Source organism: Mus musculus, chromosome 12 (genome assembly GCF_000001635.26).
Source record: "Mus musculus strain C57BL/6J chromosome 12, GRCm38.p6 C57BL/6J".
NCBI lineage: Eukaryota > Metazoa > Chordata > Mammalia > Rodentia > Muridae > Mus > Mus musculus.
In genome coordinates, this window is record NC_000078.6 from 32,815,970 (window position 1) to 32,831,950 (window position 15,981).

The following is a 15,981-nucleotide window of genomic DNA, read 5'->3' on the forward strand; positions in this document are numbered from 1 at the left end:
GGATTTGAGTTAGAGGCACTCATGGTACATGGTGACAAGGAGTTCCTTTACATTTTGCCCATACTGTAGTCAGACTTATATAGAGCTAAGTGTAAGCATGATGCAATAATTAATGTAATAGAGGAAATTACATGGTAATCCAGCATTCACATTCTTCATGTTGTTGCAACTGGACACTTTTTAAGCAACATCTACACTGAGAATAAGCAGCTTAATGCAGAACAGAAATATTTAAAAACATGTACTCTTTCAAGAAAGGGAACAAATTCAAAGCTGTGGACAGGAAGATGCAGTTGTTAAAGGAACTGTGAAATTATAAAGAAGCCAAACATTCTGCAGTGGGGCAATAGGACTATGTCGAGAACATCTCAGGAACGGGGAATCATCTCAACCTGAGCGCCAGGGTAGAAAAAGGTAAAAATCATTTTAAAAGATTCCACTTGAGAGCAGCACTGCTGGGTACCCTACTTACTTCTCAGCTAGGAAGCCATTTTCCCTGGATTCCCTTCGCCTTGCGCAGGTATCCAGCGTATTTGGAGGCTGCTGCTACCGTGGTCAAAGGAAACCAGCTGCAGTAGAGCATGGGGCAGACCTTGGCGTTGTCTGCATGATGCTGCCTTTGTAGGTGTGCAGAATGCAACAATCGCAGGATCCAGAGGTTTCCACCAAGGCAAGCCTGAGAAGTCAGTCAATGTAGCCTTTGGTTGGGATCCCACAGGCAGTCCTGTGAGGATGACATGTGAAACTGTAACAGTTAAAACTGAAGATATATTAAAAAGATGCTAGGTACATGGGACATTTCCATGAAAAGTTGCAGGCACAGAGCACAGCCAGCCCAAGAAAGAAACCTTATGGGCTACAATAAGAATGGCTGTTCAAGTTCAATTAGTAAAAACAAAAAAACAAACAAACAAAACCCATTATATAGATGGTCGTGTCACTACTATCCTTGATATTTGCTATTGTAAGTTATTTTATTTTAATATTATGTTCATGGATAAATTACGATTTTATGCAATTATGAGGAACAATGAGTTATTTTGCATATGTATACCATGTGAAATGTCTTGTAAATCAGGATAAAGAATTTCATACTATTAATATTTAAATATAATTGCTTTGATTAACTGTGCTTATATAAATTAACTAAAGCATATAGTTGAAATGGCTATTTTTTAAAAAGGTTTAAACTGTGTTAGATAAATTGGGGCATATGTACTTGTAACATGTTTGACACTGTTTCCCCTTAGGTCAGTGACAAACATTGAAGAGTGAGTTCAGGACTCTTACCTGTTCACTTACAAGGAAACAAAACAAAATGTGTCTTCAGAGACTTTCAAGGCAAGATTAGGTACGAAACCCAAGTGAGAATTACATCTGCTAACAGACGTAGGCTAAGATAGGTACCTAACAATCAATTGAACAAACAAACAAACAAACAAATTGTAATCAATCTATACAATCTGTTCTATATAGTCTGTAGGCCTTCAGTCTTATAGGAAGAACCAAGTAATATCTGACACATGGCCTATACATTTGGTTACCTTGGGAAAAGATGTGGTCGAAACTTAGCCTTCATTAGACTTACAGTAAAGATATAGTTTACATTTAATGTATATGTCAAACTATATAAATAGGTATGTTTATAAACATGGACTGATGAAAGCTAAGGTTTTTAATCTTGTACTATTTAATAGAATTTATTCCATATTCAAACAAATGGCTATCCAAGCCTCAGAGTTTCCATCCTGTCTGCATGCAGCCCCAATTGTCAGACATGAAGTTATGCTAGTTAGGATTTGACTTGTGTCCTGCTGTGTTTCTGATTTGCTTCGTTTCTATCCCTCATCCCTGTGTTCCCGTTTCTCTTTTGCAGAGCGGGAATGCTTACTCTGTACCACTGTATCTTGAAAGCTAACATTTTGTTTTGAACTCTGCAGAGAGCTTGGACTTAAAGTTTTGAGATATTAAGGATTCTTGAAGATGGACTAAATGCATTTTATACATCAGATGGTGATGAGTCTTTGACCAAAAGTAGAATTTTACGGTTTGAATAGGAACTGCCCTCTTCTGGCTTATATGTTGAGAGCTTGTCAGCTGATGGTACTATTTGGTGAGATGATAGAAATGTCATGATTTGGATGTTTGCTAGAAGAAGGTAATCAGGGCATGTTCCTGGGACTATACCTTGTCTCCATTCCTGCCCTCTCCTCACCACCTCCATTTTTGACTTCTATGAATCTTTCCTCTATCACTCATTCTGCCATGATTCCCTCCTCTACTCCAAGTCCAAAAAAGACAACACTGAGTGATATGGATCAAACTCTGAAACTATGAGCCAAATAGATGTTTCCTCTTTTATAACTATTTCTCTAAGGTATTTCCCCATTGCCAAATATCTAACACATGTGGTAAGAATAAATAGCAAGTCAGATGGGGCAAATTGGGGTCTGTGGCAAAGGCCTTGAGAACCAGAGCTAGTATACAGAGAGGGGAATGAGTGAGACACACAGCATATAAAGTTTGCAAGTCCAATGGGCCTCTCTTTGCAGTGATGGCCGACTAGGCCATCTTTTGATACATATGCAGCTAGACACAAGAGCTCCGGGGTACTGCTTAGTTCATATTGTTGTTCCACCTATAGGGTTGCAGTTCCCTTTAGCTCCTTGGGTAATTTCTCTAGCTCCTCCATTGGGGGCCGTGTGACCCATCCAATAGCTGACTGTGAGCATCCACTTCTGTGTTTGCTAGGCCCCGGCATAGTCTCACAAGAGACAGCTATATCTGAGACCCCAACTCTTAAAAGTTGATCTGCTTCCTTCTAGTCAGTCCACACTAGCATATAGCCCTTTGCGGGAGAGGGGCTTTTAAGAACTCTAAGAACTTCAATAGTCACCTTTTCCTCTAAAGATTGCTGTGGGATTAAGCCAGTAATATTCCTGCAGACCCTACTCTTGAACTTATCTAGCAATGTCAGTATGCTTACAATGTTAGCATTTTTACATTTTGGGCTTTTTCATTTTTATACAGGGAAAAAAACTGAAAGATTGCAAGATCAAATTTTGTTTTTAGAAAACACTACCGTGAACAAAGACTACTTTGTAATTAGAATCTTATCCCCACCCCCACCTCCACCCCCCACCCACCCCCCACCCCCCGCATAAAACAGCCTAAAATGGCGGTCAATTGTAGATGAATGGATGCTGTAGCTGAGCTCTTGGATCCTTTGAAAGCTGTTTGACTTTTCCTGGAGAAAAGTCTCAACAGTCCTTTGTGTCTTAAGGGGAAGGTTAAATTGAACCCTCTCAGACGATGAAGGGACAAGACCAAACTGAATCTAACATTGTTGAGAAGTCAAAGGCAAAAGGAAGCTACTAACTTGATGCAGTCTGTGCCAGTTTAGTTATACCGATTTCCCCCTGCTACTTGTATTCCATAAAAACAAAACAACAACAAAGCCTAAATCTTAGAATTCTTAAATGCTATTAAACATGCAAAGGGAATTTTAGTTCTATGCAAAACAAATTTGCAACTCTGTATGTGAAAACTGAACAAGAGGACAGGCTCATGGAAGTTGGGTGACGTCATCAGACGTCACTTCGCTTATTTGGGAGGTTACTAGCTCTTTCCCCCACGATTTAATGATTTAAAGGAAAACAAAAAACCAAAAAACAGATCCACTGTATAAGACTTGGCTGTATGCCTTTTACTTCCCAACAATATTAGATTCAATTTGGTCTTGTCCCTACATTGTCTGAGAGGGTTGAATTTAACCTTTCCCTAAGACGCAAAGGCTTTTCTCCAGGAAAAGTCAGCCTTCAAAGGATCAAAGAGCTCAGCTACAGACTGAGCGCGGAGAAAAGCAAGTCCACGCGCCAGGGCAACTCAGACCGCAAGCAGCTCCTCTGATTTTAAAGGAAAATCTAGAGGATCGGAATCCACAAGACGGATGGGGACCAAAGATTCCATCCATCGTCCAAGCGGGAGACAAAGGTAATTCAGCGCGTGCGGGAACAGGGAGACGACAGTGGGTGGCTCCTTGGCCTTAGCTGGTGGCGTGACTCCAACAAGACTCTCAGGACGAGCAGGGACTGGGTAGGACAAGAGGAAGGTCCGGGTTGGGGCGGGCAAAGAGACTCCCGGCAGGAGGGGCGAGGCTGGGAACGCCAAGCCACGCCCCTGCATCAGACCACGCCCCTCAGAGGCAGGCGCCCAGGTCACGCGCTGGGGTGACGGTCGGCTTTAGGCCCGGGGCGGGCGCAGCTGAGGCAGAGCGCGTGCCTCACGTCCTCCTCAGTCCCCCCCGCCCCTGCGCTGCGCACGCGCAGCCGTGCCCCGCCCCTTGTCCCCGGGATGGGCGGGGCGCGGAGCCGCCGGGAAAGCCGCCGGAGCGCGCTGGGCAGGGGAGCGCGCTAGCCTCCACCGCCGCGTCACGGACCTGCCCGCCCTCCCGGCCCCTCCCCGCGCTCCGTTCCCTGCTCTCCCGCCCCCCTGCGAGCGAGCGGTGACTTAAGCAACGGAGCGCAGCGAAGCCCATTTTTCTCCTTGCTCGCAGCCGCGCCGGGCAGCTCGTGGCGCGGCGTCTCCGCTCCGGCCCGAGATGAATGCTGCGGCAGAAGCCGAGTTCAACATCCTGCTGGCCACCGACTCGTACAAGGTGGAGTTGCGATGGGGGGGGGGGGGGGTCTCCGGGCCCGGGGCGGCGGGAGCCGGCGCGGCGGGATGGGGCAGGTGGAGGAGCCGCAACGCGGTGGCTGAAGGATGGAGGCGCGGGCCGGAGGCGGGGCCTACGCCGCGGCGGGGGCGCGGCCGGAGGCTCGGCGGGATGGGCGCACGCTGCAGCTACCGTAGCCGCCGGCGGCCTTGGCTCTGGGACAGGGAGGACTGGATGAGACCGTGGGACGATCGGGCCGGTTAGGTAACAGCCCCTGGCTCGGCAGGTACGGTCCTGCCCCGGGGAGCTCGGGGAGAGGTCCTGGCGGTGTGCCCCTCACCCAGCCAGTGGTCCCAGCGCGGAGGATAACCCGGCCCCGGGAGCCGCGTCTGATTCAGCTGTCCCACTCGGTGGGGTTGCATTTCCAACTCCCTTGCACCTAGGGATCATTCACGTGCCTGCCCCCTGGTTGCAGAGGCCAGTGTGCTCTGGCTCTCCAGGATCAACTACGTGATTTCTGTGAAATGGAAAGTGAAACACCAAGAGTTAAAGGAACTGGAGTTATAACCCTGGAGAATTTGTGGGGAGAGTAAAATGGCACATTGCTTTAAGGTGCCTATTGAGTTGACTCTTGCACTAATTCCATTTGATATGCACCTTAGCCAAGAGAGGAATGATGAAGAAATGCCCGCCCGCCCCCCCCCCCCATACACACTGTGAAATGAACTGCACTGATCTTCAGTTAAGTTTGTTAGCCAAGACGCTTAAAAGATAAAATGTCAGACTAGTAGGACCCTCGCGAGAACAGATTAAATTTTAGCTTTCAAGTTTAGTATTTACTTGAACATCGTGATGGTTTTGAGTAGCGATTTAGGCGTAGTACTCTCGTGGTTTTGTTTTGGTTCTTTGCTTTTTACTTTTTGTAGCCCTGTAATCTGAATGTTTCAGAGTCCCATTTGCTTACATACTAGTTTGTCCTTTTTTTTTTTTTTTTTTTTTTTTTGGTAAACTATTGTAAGTAAGTAATTTTTCATTTTAAAGGGTCCAAGATTTATCAACAGGTGGTCTTTCGCATGGAATTTCATTTTACTTCATTTTAGTTTTTTGAGGCAGAGTTTCTGTGTAGCAGCCCTGGCTGTCCTAGAACCTGCCTTGTAGACCAGGCTGGCCTTGAACTCAGAGAGCTGCCTGCCTCTGCCTCCTAAGTCATGGAATTAAAGGTGTGTGCCTCCACATCCTACTTCAGATGGGATTTTAAAGTGGAAATCACCTTTTCAAGATTATTACCATTTCTGTTGTGGTACTGGAGGCTCTAAAATCTCTGCATGATGTAGTTCAGTTGAAGTGTTTTGGGTATTCTTAGTGATTTTAGAAAAGCCTCATTTTGTAAAAGTAAAATATCAGTAAATATCCCAAGATAATTTTCAGATATTTTACTGTATTATGTGTAAACGATTGAACGTAAAGGGAAATATAAACAGACTTAAAAGTCCAGGCTTAGGAGGGCACATAATTATTTTAATCCCAACACTCAGAAACCAGAGAGGCAGGCTTCTGTGAGGTCCAGGCTAGTCTGCTCTACATAGCAGAGAAGGAGCAGCTGGAACTACAGGGTTTATCAAAAAGAAAGCAGTAGCTCCTCCCGCCATTGTGAGTGCCAAGTGTGACACTGCTGCAGGTCACAGTGGTGTTTTGGAGATGTGTTTAGTTAAGAAGTAATCTTAAAGCTTTCTAATGTCCTAGCAAGTCCTGCTTAGCTGAGGGAATTTTATTTGCATATAATAAATTTTATTCCTGACCGGTGGTCTCAGGGGGCTAATATTAAAGTATTTATCCTTCTTGTCTTTTTAATCCTAGGTAGAGAGGTAGCAAGAGTGCTAAGCACGATATTACAAGTAATGAAAATTCTTTCATTTGGCAATTATATATTCTTGTCAGATCTCAAAAATTCGTGGCTGTTTAGAAGAGAGTGGCTGGAGGATGAAGAGATTCTTCTAAAATTAAAGGGAAATGGTTTCCTAAACTACACAGCAGAGAAGGCGGTGGCCAAGCATATAGCAACATGTGGGATACATTTTCACAGTGTCCTTAAGAAAGGGCAGGACACTCGGGGCTAGTGCAGGGGCATTTGAAGCACACTTCCATTTCTGGGATCTCGTATTTCATTGTGTGTAATAAGGACCTGAGAACACAGGCAGATGCAGCTCTTCAGTTTCATCTTGAGTTTATTTTCCAAATAAAAAGGGCCTGCTCTTACGGCTTCAATCATTTATATTTTCAGAATTGCTTAGGGCACATCTCCTACCCAGCTTTAGTGACATTGCACTAACCCAGCTAGGGAGAATGGGTGTGAGCCACTCCAGCCATTTCGGTGGTTGGATTGCATTCGGGACTTTCCTGTAAAGGAGACGTGGTTTTTCCTTTGAACTTACCTCTGGGATAATCAGAAATAACCAGAAAGCAGTCAAAGATGATTTTCTTTTGGATTCCACAAAACTGTATACTTTTTTTCCTGAATAAGCGCCTACAGCAGAGAATAGTTTTAACATTTTTTTCAACATTTTATCTCTAGCAGATTAGCAGAAGACACTGTCATTGTGCTATGGCTGGAAAAGACAGAATACACAAAAGTAGTCCTTCAGCAGTGTTCAGGTCTCATCACCCCACTGAGAGATGTGCCGCCAGGGTAGCTTGCTTCTCAGAGGCTTCCTAGGCCTCGACGTAGGGCCCAGCACTCTGCCGTCATTCCTTTATACGGAGTGAAGGAACCCAGAGGGAACAACATGGCGTTACAATCCAGGGTGGAGAAAGGTTGGTTTTAGGGACGCTTCCAAGAGCTGCCTAACTTCCTTGTGGCAATGAAACCGGCAGACATTGTGTTCGCCAATGGCTGAGGAACACAGGAAGTTGAGAATTATTGCAGAAGAGATTTGGAGAGATGAGAATCATATGACCAGGTTGGTTCTGACTGGAACTTCCAATCTTTTCCTCTCACTGGTTCCCATTTTTTGTAATCTCCTCTTCCGTGCTTCTGAGTAAACACTACAGGCTTGGGACATGGGTCCATGGCACCAGCACTTACCACTGAGGAGGGGCAGTGCTAGGACTCAGCGTTTTGGTCTTTTGTTGTTGTTTTTTTTTTTTTCTCCTGTCCTTAAAACACATGCATGTAGCAGTCATTGACATACCTCTGTAGACCTAGCACCCTTGGTTACATAGGAAGTATGGGGTAGCCTGGGCTATATGAGACCTTGTCCTAAGGAAGAGGGTGATATTTTAAATATATTTCTCCAAGTAAGTTTTATAAGTTGTAGGGGAAACTTGGACAGTTGAAATAAGACAGTAAAGCTGGCAACATCAGGTAAAGAAAGGTGCTTGCTCTCAGGCGGGGACCCAAATGGTGGAAGGAGAGAACCAACTCCTACAAGCAGTTTATGCTTCAGAGCTGAATTGCAACAAATTATCTTCTGTGGCAGCAAATTTCCAGGGCTTCACAAATTTTAAAAACTCCTGGGAAGCAGATAACTTTTGCTTTTTTCCCCCATATATTGCATTAGCTGTAGTGAAGCAGGGTGTCAGCCAGGATGGGGATAGTAGAGCCTACTCTGCTGTAGGTGTTGCCCATATGATGGAACTTGTTCTGTGGCATTGAATATGTTAGCCCATTGCATTTTAAACTTTGGCTCTTAATTATTTCTTACCAGTTAAAAATACAAGTGTAACTGAAGAAGTGGGCAAGTGAGTACCAGTTGCCTTTGGTGATATGATATCAGTTTATGAGGAAAGATCTTGAGAAAGTATCTCAGGTCAACCTATGGAATACCTTAAAGGAGCAACTAGAGAAAATTACACCTAATTTCCTGTCTTAGTCAGAGTTCAGTTGCTGTGAAGAGACTCTGTGACTGTGGCAACTCTCCGAAAACATTTAATTGGGGTAGCTTACAGTTCAGAGATTCAGTCCATTATCATGGTGGGAAGCATGGCAGCCTGCAGGCCGACTTGGTGCTGGAAGAGCTAGGCTTGATTCAAAGGCCGAAGAAGGAGAATTGGGTGGCCTGCACCCACAGTGAACACATTTCCTCCACTAAGACCTCACCTACTCCAACAAGGTTACGCTTCCTAATAGTCCCGCTCCGGCTGACCAGGCATTTAAATGAGCCTTAGGGGGCCATTCTTATTCAAACCAGCACATTCCCCTGTAGGATTCTGCTTACATTAAGTGTGCCTTTATCCTCAGGCCCCACTGTTCTAGTGGCGCAAGGGTAGAAACACTTGGGGATGGAGTGTAGTCATGTAGTTGCTTGGCTAACAGCCTAACAGCCTGCTTTGGAGAAAGCTCCCTGTGTTAAAACATGGAACTAGAACCTCTTTATTCTAGACATCGAAAGTTATTGTCTAGCACCTAATCTTTTAGAAGCGTGTAGGAACTTCTTTTTTTCCTAGCTAAAAAAGAAAACTAACAATAGATATGTTGCCTCCATGCATGTCTGTGTGCCACATGTGTCCCAGGTCCCTCTAAATTCCTTGGACCTGGATCGACAGAGAGTTGTGGGCTCCCAGGTGGGTGCTGGGAACTGAAGTCCAGTTCTTAATCGCTGAGCCATCTCTCCAGGCCCTGAGACAGCTCACCTTTTCATCAGAAAAGCAGGTGCAGTGAAGGTCTGTTAAAGGCTATATTCACAGGCTCCTGTGTTCCTCACAGAGCTGTTAGCCACCGAGGACCCTGCCAGTTCAAGGAACGATTACTAGTAAGGTTGCCTGGGAATGTGAAGAATTTTCTATTTCTCATAGAATCATTTTATCTAGCAATAGAAATTAAGGCAGTGGACAAATTAACAGGAGTCAAGATCTTCCTTTTCATACACTTAACTGAGCACACGAAACTGATTTAGTGTTGCTTCATGTTGAAGACTGGGCTCTTGATCTTCCCACTTATCCCTCCCATAGTCTTCATTGACTCAATAAACGAACCCTTTATTTGAAAAGAAGCTGAAGTAGGGTTTGAAACATACCTGTGGTTGGTCTGTTACTCACTAGGTAGCCCAGGCTGGCCTTCCAGCTCAAGGTAACCTTCCTGCCTTCCCTGAGTGCTGGCATTTCAGGTGTGTGCCACTACTCCTGGTAAATGGCACCATTGTTAACCCAGTTGCTCAACCAAACTCTAGGAGGTATCCGTGATGTCTCTTTGCTCTCCACATCCAGCTCTAACCCTTCTTTACCTCCAGAAACACTGGGTAGGTCTTTTCCTTATCTGACTTGTGGGCGGTAACTTCTGAATTCCTGACTCTGCTTTGAGCATCCAGTAATCCATGTTTCTCTTTCTGTCTGCAGGACTGATTGTTTTATGCTGGTGTGTGTGTGTGTGTGTGTGTGTGTGTGTGTGTGTGTGTGTGTGTGTGTGAGAGAGAGAGAGAGAGACAGACAGACAGACAGACAGACAGACTTTCAGCTGTGCCATCTATCTTCCCCCAACCCCAGACTGGGAAATTGTGAGGAGGGCTAGGAGTTGTAGCTCAGTGTTAGAGCATGTTCTTACCATATGTAAGAGCCTAGATTCAATTTTCAGCATTAAAAAAAATTCGAATCAGGTTACAGTTACCCTGGCTTAAGACATAGAGGCTTCCATTGCAGTTAATACACAATGGGAGCTCCTTCTCAACCCCTGTGCCTGTGCCTGCGTCTGATCTCTTACCTACAGTTCCAAGGACCAGCAACACAGGCCGTTGTTCTGTACTGTCCCTTAGGCCGAAGAGTTTCCTGTCTTGTCATTGTCTTGTCATTTGAGTCTTGTTCACATGTCATCACCTTGGAGAAATTTCCCTAGGTCCCTTCTGTTCTCTCCTCAACTTTTCATAGCATCCGTCTTAATCTGTAGTTGCTTGGTCTGAGTATTGTTTTTCTCTGATTAGCACTGTGAGAACCAGGACTATGTCAGCCTGTTTTCCTCCCTTGGTGTCTGAAACCGTAAGGCCTGGCACGTAGAACAAACAGGTTGTGAGCTTGTGAATGAACTGACTAGTTAAGGATGAAGCTCACTCACCACTTTAGCTGGAAGTAACGAGGGCAGCAAACTAGTAAGCTAGACCTGTTGACTGTACTCTTGGAGTAATCACTCGGAAACTGCGTAGTACCCGTTAGCCATTGTGTATTCCCATATAACTAGATCTAATCATCCCTGTATTATCCTAATAACAGCATGTTGTGTTCATAGGTTAACAGTTCTCTTTCATGGTTAATTACCTGTCAATTTGCAGACATTTTAAATTCTTAACCTGTTTTCTCTAAAAAAAAAAAAATTTAATTTCTCTTAAGATTGTAAAATATGAGTCGTTTTACTTCAGCCTATGCAACTTTGAAATAATGGCATCTTCCTTAAACATAGGCCACATTCTGTATATTTAGGCAAAAGTGGGTTGTAAAGCACTATAAAAAAGTATCCTAAACAAAGCTTTAAAAATTGAGGCTGTAGACATGGCTCAGCGGTTAAGAGCACTAACTGGCTGCTCTTTTAACGGAGTTAAGTTCCTAGCATCCACGTGGTGACTCAACCCTCTGGTCTGATGCCCTCTTCTGGCCTCCCCAGGCACTGCATGAATGTGGTAACACTCATACACATAAAATAAATAAATGATCTTTTAAAAAAAAAGAAGAAGAAGGGCATTAGTTGTTTTATAGAAGTGTAGCTATGATGGTAAGTTTTATTATACTTTTAGACCCTGGTAGAGCTAAATGACTCAGATATTTCCATTCAACTTTTGTCTCTTTTGACTTAGCCTCGTATATTTTTATGTATGTGGTATGTGTGTGCGTGTTTGCATGCTTCTTGGATATTCTGTTTGTACAGACGTGGTGTATGAACATGTGTGGCAGCCAGAGATTAATGTCTGGTATCTTCCTCAGTTGTTCTCCAAAATAACATTGAAGCGGGGTCTCCCTTGAACTCAGAGCTCAACAGTTCAGTTAGCCCAGCCAGCCAGTTTGTTCTGGGGACCCTGTCGGCACCTCCCAGTGATGGGATTGCAGTCGGGCCACCACTTGCATTTCTGTAAGTGCCAGGCATCCAAATGGTCCTCATGCCTATACAGCAAGTGTTTCCCCACTGACACATCCCTCAGCCTGCCTTACAAATTATAACATCCCATAGGAGCTAGATACACTGCTAAGTAGTATATGGACTACTAAACTCCGGTCAGGGCAGATGCCGTGAGATACTGCTATGACACTGAGTATTATAAAGCATGGTCGGTGTGGTCCAGACCTTTATTTCATTTTCCCTTTTCTTCTACTTCAGCTCCGAGTTACAAGGTTGTAGCTTGGAAGATATTGTGGTTACAAATATCTCGGGTATATTTTAAGTGTGGGTCATCTTTTCCCCAGTAAGCTTAACTATTAACTGAAATGTCATTTATAAATACACTTACCTTGGGCTGTTTGTTTGTTTGTTAGGCTGGCTGGTTGTTGGTTTGCCTGGCTGTAGATTAATGAATGGGTTTAATTACTGTGGTTCTGTTGTAGCTTTCTCCCTTAGTTTTTGTAGCTTTCCTTAAACTGACAGTGGTATCAGGCCACAGGCTCCTGTGCCTTTTATTATGGTTTTCTGCTGTGTCTAAACAGAATGGAACTGTAGGACCCAGGCTCTGAAAGTCCGACTTCTGTAGAGATTTGCCCCCACACAGCTTTGTCTGTGTGCAGCAGAAGGGAGCTGCCAGCCTGCCTCGCTGGGAGGAAGCACAGAGGGTGGTTGTTCGGAAATAACAGTGGAAATGCATTTATTTCAGAGGGCTAATGCTGAGCTACGAAGATTCTTTAGGATAGAGTCGAGCTTCACTGAGAATGAGGCTGTGCAGCCAAAGAAACACTGGCTTTCCTGAACCTGAAATCAAAGCTCTGCAGGAAATTCGGTATCAGCTGTGCTCACCCGTGAAGCTTGGTCCGCCATGGCTGTGACTTACCCTTGTACCTTAAATTCTAAAGTTCCTCTTTCTGTTCTTACCCCTGTGCAAACACACACTTCTCTAGTTGTTTGACAGTAACTTTGTACATTTTCAAATAAATGGCTTATTTAATACAATTAATTGCCTTAGTATGACAAAAACACTATAAAACAAAATTAAAAGTCTAGTGAGTAACTTTTCTTCAAATGGAAGTTAAGTTTTTAACAGTGGCCTTTACCAAATCCATAGAATAAAAGCTGTTAGAAGACTTTCATGTTTTTAAACCTATAACAGTTAAGATCATATAGAAACTTATAGTTAAAAAGCAATGTGAGAAACAACAAAATGGGAGGTTTTGGTTTTGTTTTTAGACGTTTTACTACATTTTATGTTTATGTATGTATAGGGACACGTGTGCCTAGGTGCGCATGTGGAGGTCAGAGAATGACCTGCAGGGATCTCTTCTACCACATGTGTTCCAGGGATGGAACTTAGGTTGTCAGGATTGTTAACAGCAAGTACCTTTATGTACTGAGCTGTCTCGACAACTCCTAAAACAAGCTTTGTATTTGCTTTTCATTATTTTGCTGCTGCTGCTGCTGCTGTTGCTTTAATCCAGGTTTCTGTAGAACAAAATTGTGGCAGTCAAGAACATCCTTGGTGCCTCATAGTTGCAGAAAGAGGTGGGTCACGAGGAGACACTGACTTGACACATAGTATTGGTATAGGTTGGATGTTTTAGATCCAAAACTCAAACATCTTGAGTAGGATGTCCAGGGTCAAGATTCAAAACTTGACCTCATAAAACAAGTCACAGTCAAAATATGGAGGCCAGGAAGATAGCCCAGTCAGTCAAGTGCTCGATGTACAAGCCTGAGACCCGGAGTTTGATCTCTTAATACCTGACATGAAAAGCAAGGCATGTTGGCACCTGCTTACAGTGCCAGTGCTGGCAAAGCAGAGAAAGGGGAGGGCCCCTGAGCTTGCTGGCCAGCTGGTGCAGCAGAATCGATGAGCTCCAGGTTTGATGAGAGGTACTGTCTTAGAAGGGAAGCAGTGAATGCCTGAGGAAGACCCGAAGTCACCTCTGGCCTCCACACACCTGCATGCACATGTGCACACACACCACACAAACATGCACACAGAAATGATAAAAGCATTTTTCATGTAGGCAGGTCTTACCCCCAAATACAAGTACAGTCAAGTATTCCAAAACCCCAAATCTGAAGTGCCCCCAGTCTCAGGCATTTCACCAGAAGCAAACAAGTGCACAGCCTGTGTGCATTTGCTGCCTTGGTCTGTTGGATCGGGTTGTGTACCTCAGACTGCAAGAAAGGCTGCACTCTAAGACCAAGTGGGGTCCTTTCCACCCAAAGGGTTTTAAGCCCACTTAGTATAATCTCCGTCGCTTGTTTGACGGTAAGATGAGGTATCAGTGGAAGGAGTTTGGTGATCTGCTTGTATCTTGCCCTGTGTCACCAGGGTGGGAGGTTGACCCGTAGCAAGTGGAAAAAAAAGTTTCTGATTTGGAAATGATTGGAAGGCTTGTCTGTGGTGCTTTGACTGTACTGGTAGTGTTTCCTAATGGAAGTATTTTTTCTTTATCTAGGTTACTCACTATAAACAATACCCACCCAACACAAGCAAAGTTTATTCCTACTTTGAATGCCGTGAAAAGAAGACAGAAAACTCCAAAGTAAGGAAGGTGAAATACGAGGAAACAGTATTTTATGGGTTGCAGTACATTCTTAATAAGTACTTAAAAGGTATTGCTTTTCCCAGTCCATTTAAAACACTGCTTTTATGTGACTTCATATTTTTCTATATTGCTATGTTATGTTATTTGAAGTAACTTTTTGAATAATCTAGTTTTGATATTTAGTTACACTTGATTACCACTGCCGGTGTTGTTTGGAAGGTTTGGTTCTGGTTGGTTTTGTTTGTTTGTTTGTTTGTTTGCTTGTTTTGCTTTTTTTTTTTTTATTACAACACCTTACTCTGTAGCCTAGCCTGGCCTTAAATTTGGTGAGTAGCTCAGACTGTCCTCAAATTCACAGCAGTCCACTGCCTCAGCTTCTCAAATGTTAACACTGTAGTGTCGAGCTATCATCATGCTTAACTACTTTTGTAAAATGTTTTTGATCTGTTAATTTAAATGCATTAAATTTTAGAATTTTGAGAGAGTGAGTGTGTGTTTGTGTGGTGTTTTAAGATGGAGAAAGGTTTTCTGAAGCATATTTCCAAAGGAAGTTTAGGACAGTCAGTAATCTTCATAGGTCACTCTTGCTTACTTGTAGATGGAACCATTCACTAAGAGCTATTTACTGTGCACTGAGGGATTTACTGTTAATCCAGAAACTGGTTTTGAATTATAGTAGGTTTAACTAGAATATTTTTATATTGTTTCCGATATATCCTAAAGTTTCATTTTTCAAAACTATTTATAATAGTGAATTTATTTCTAAATGCAATTCAAAACAGAACACATACACACCCCCCAGTAATGGTGGGTTGTTTGTTTGTCAAGGCCATTTACAGCATATTATGTAATGGAGTTTCTAGGCAAAGAATCAGATCCAAAGACCTTATACATCTAGAAGTTTCTGAAACAAAATAATTTCAATTGAGTATAGATTAAGTATAATTTTTCTGCAAATGATAATTATTTTAAGGTCAAATAGGTCAGGCATGCTGCATTACTGAAAACCCAGCAAGGTGTAAAAGTTCTACTATATGACAAAGAGACTACACAGGGTATTTTAAATGCAGGAGTTTATATTTGTTTTTAAAGATCATAAATTTTTATTCAGTTCTGTAACTTTGTAAGTTATTGTATGTAAGTAGTATTCTTACACTTGCTGTACTGATTGCCAACTTTGTATACACATGTGCACACACACTGCATTGATTGCCTACTTTGCACACATGTGCATACATGCTGCATTGCCTACACTGCATACCTATACAGACACACAAACACGCGCTCACATGCATCTGCACACATGCTACATTGGTTGCCTACTTTAGAGTACTGCTTCTTTAACTTCTACCATTGGTGATTCCTTCTTAACCAGAGGAATGTTTACACAATACTGAATATATAAGTAGATAAAACAGATACACAAAGCAAATATTAGCTGATTTTTAAAAAATTAAAAACTTCATAATACATCTACATCCAATGTTACCTTTTATTAAGGACGAAACATTAATGTACCTGTGCTTATTTTTACCTAAAGAATTAAATCTTAGCTGAATAGTTGATACTCAAGAATATAGAGAATCTTCAACATATTTTAAAGTTCAACATTTTGATTTTCTAATCACCAGTGCTAAGACTGTGCCACTTCATATAGATATGTAGTACAAATGGCTGAAGTGTGTTTAGGGTCA

General features: G+C 43.1%; 1 protein-coding gene and 1 long non-coding RNA gene across 2 annotated transcripts in view; both read left to right on the plus strand.

The window, feature by feature from the left end:
- The first annotated feature begins 4,365 nt into the window (after positions 1–4,365).
- Nampt (nicotinamide phosphoribosyltransferase) overlaps positions 4,366–15,981 on the plus strand; it is a 33,035-nt gene continuing 21,419 nt past the window's right edge. The window contains exons 1-2 of the mRNA NM_021524.2: positions 4,366–4,657; positions 14,198–14,354. Coding sequence (NP_067499.2) covers positions 4,601–4,657; positions 14,198–14,354 — 214 coding nt within the window. The 5' untranslated portion in view covers positions 4,366–4,600. The remainder of the gene's footprint in view (positions 4,658–14,197; positions 14,355–15,981) is intronic.
- Gdap10 (ganglioside-induced differentiation-associated-protein 10) lies at positions 8,147–10,950 on the plus strand. Its single transcript, NR_045032.2, has one exon. It is a non-coding gene; the product is annotated as a ganglioside-induced differentiation-associated-protein 10 (long non-coding RNA).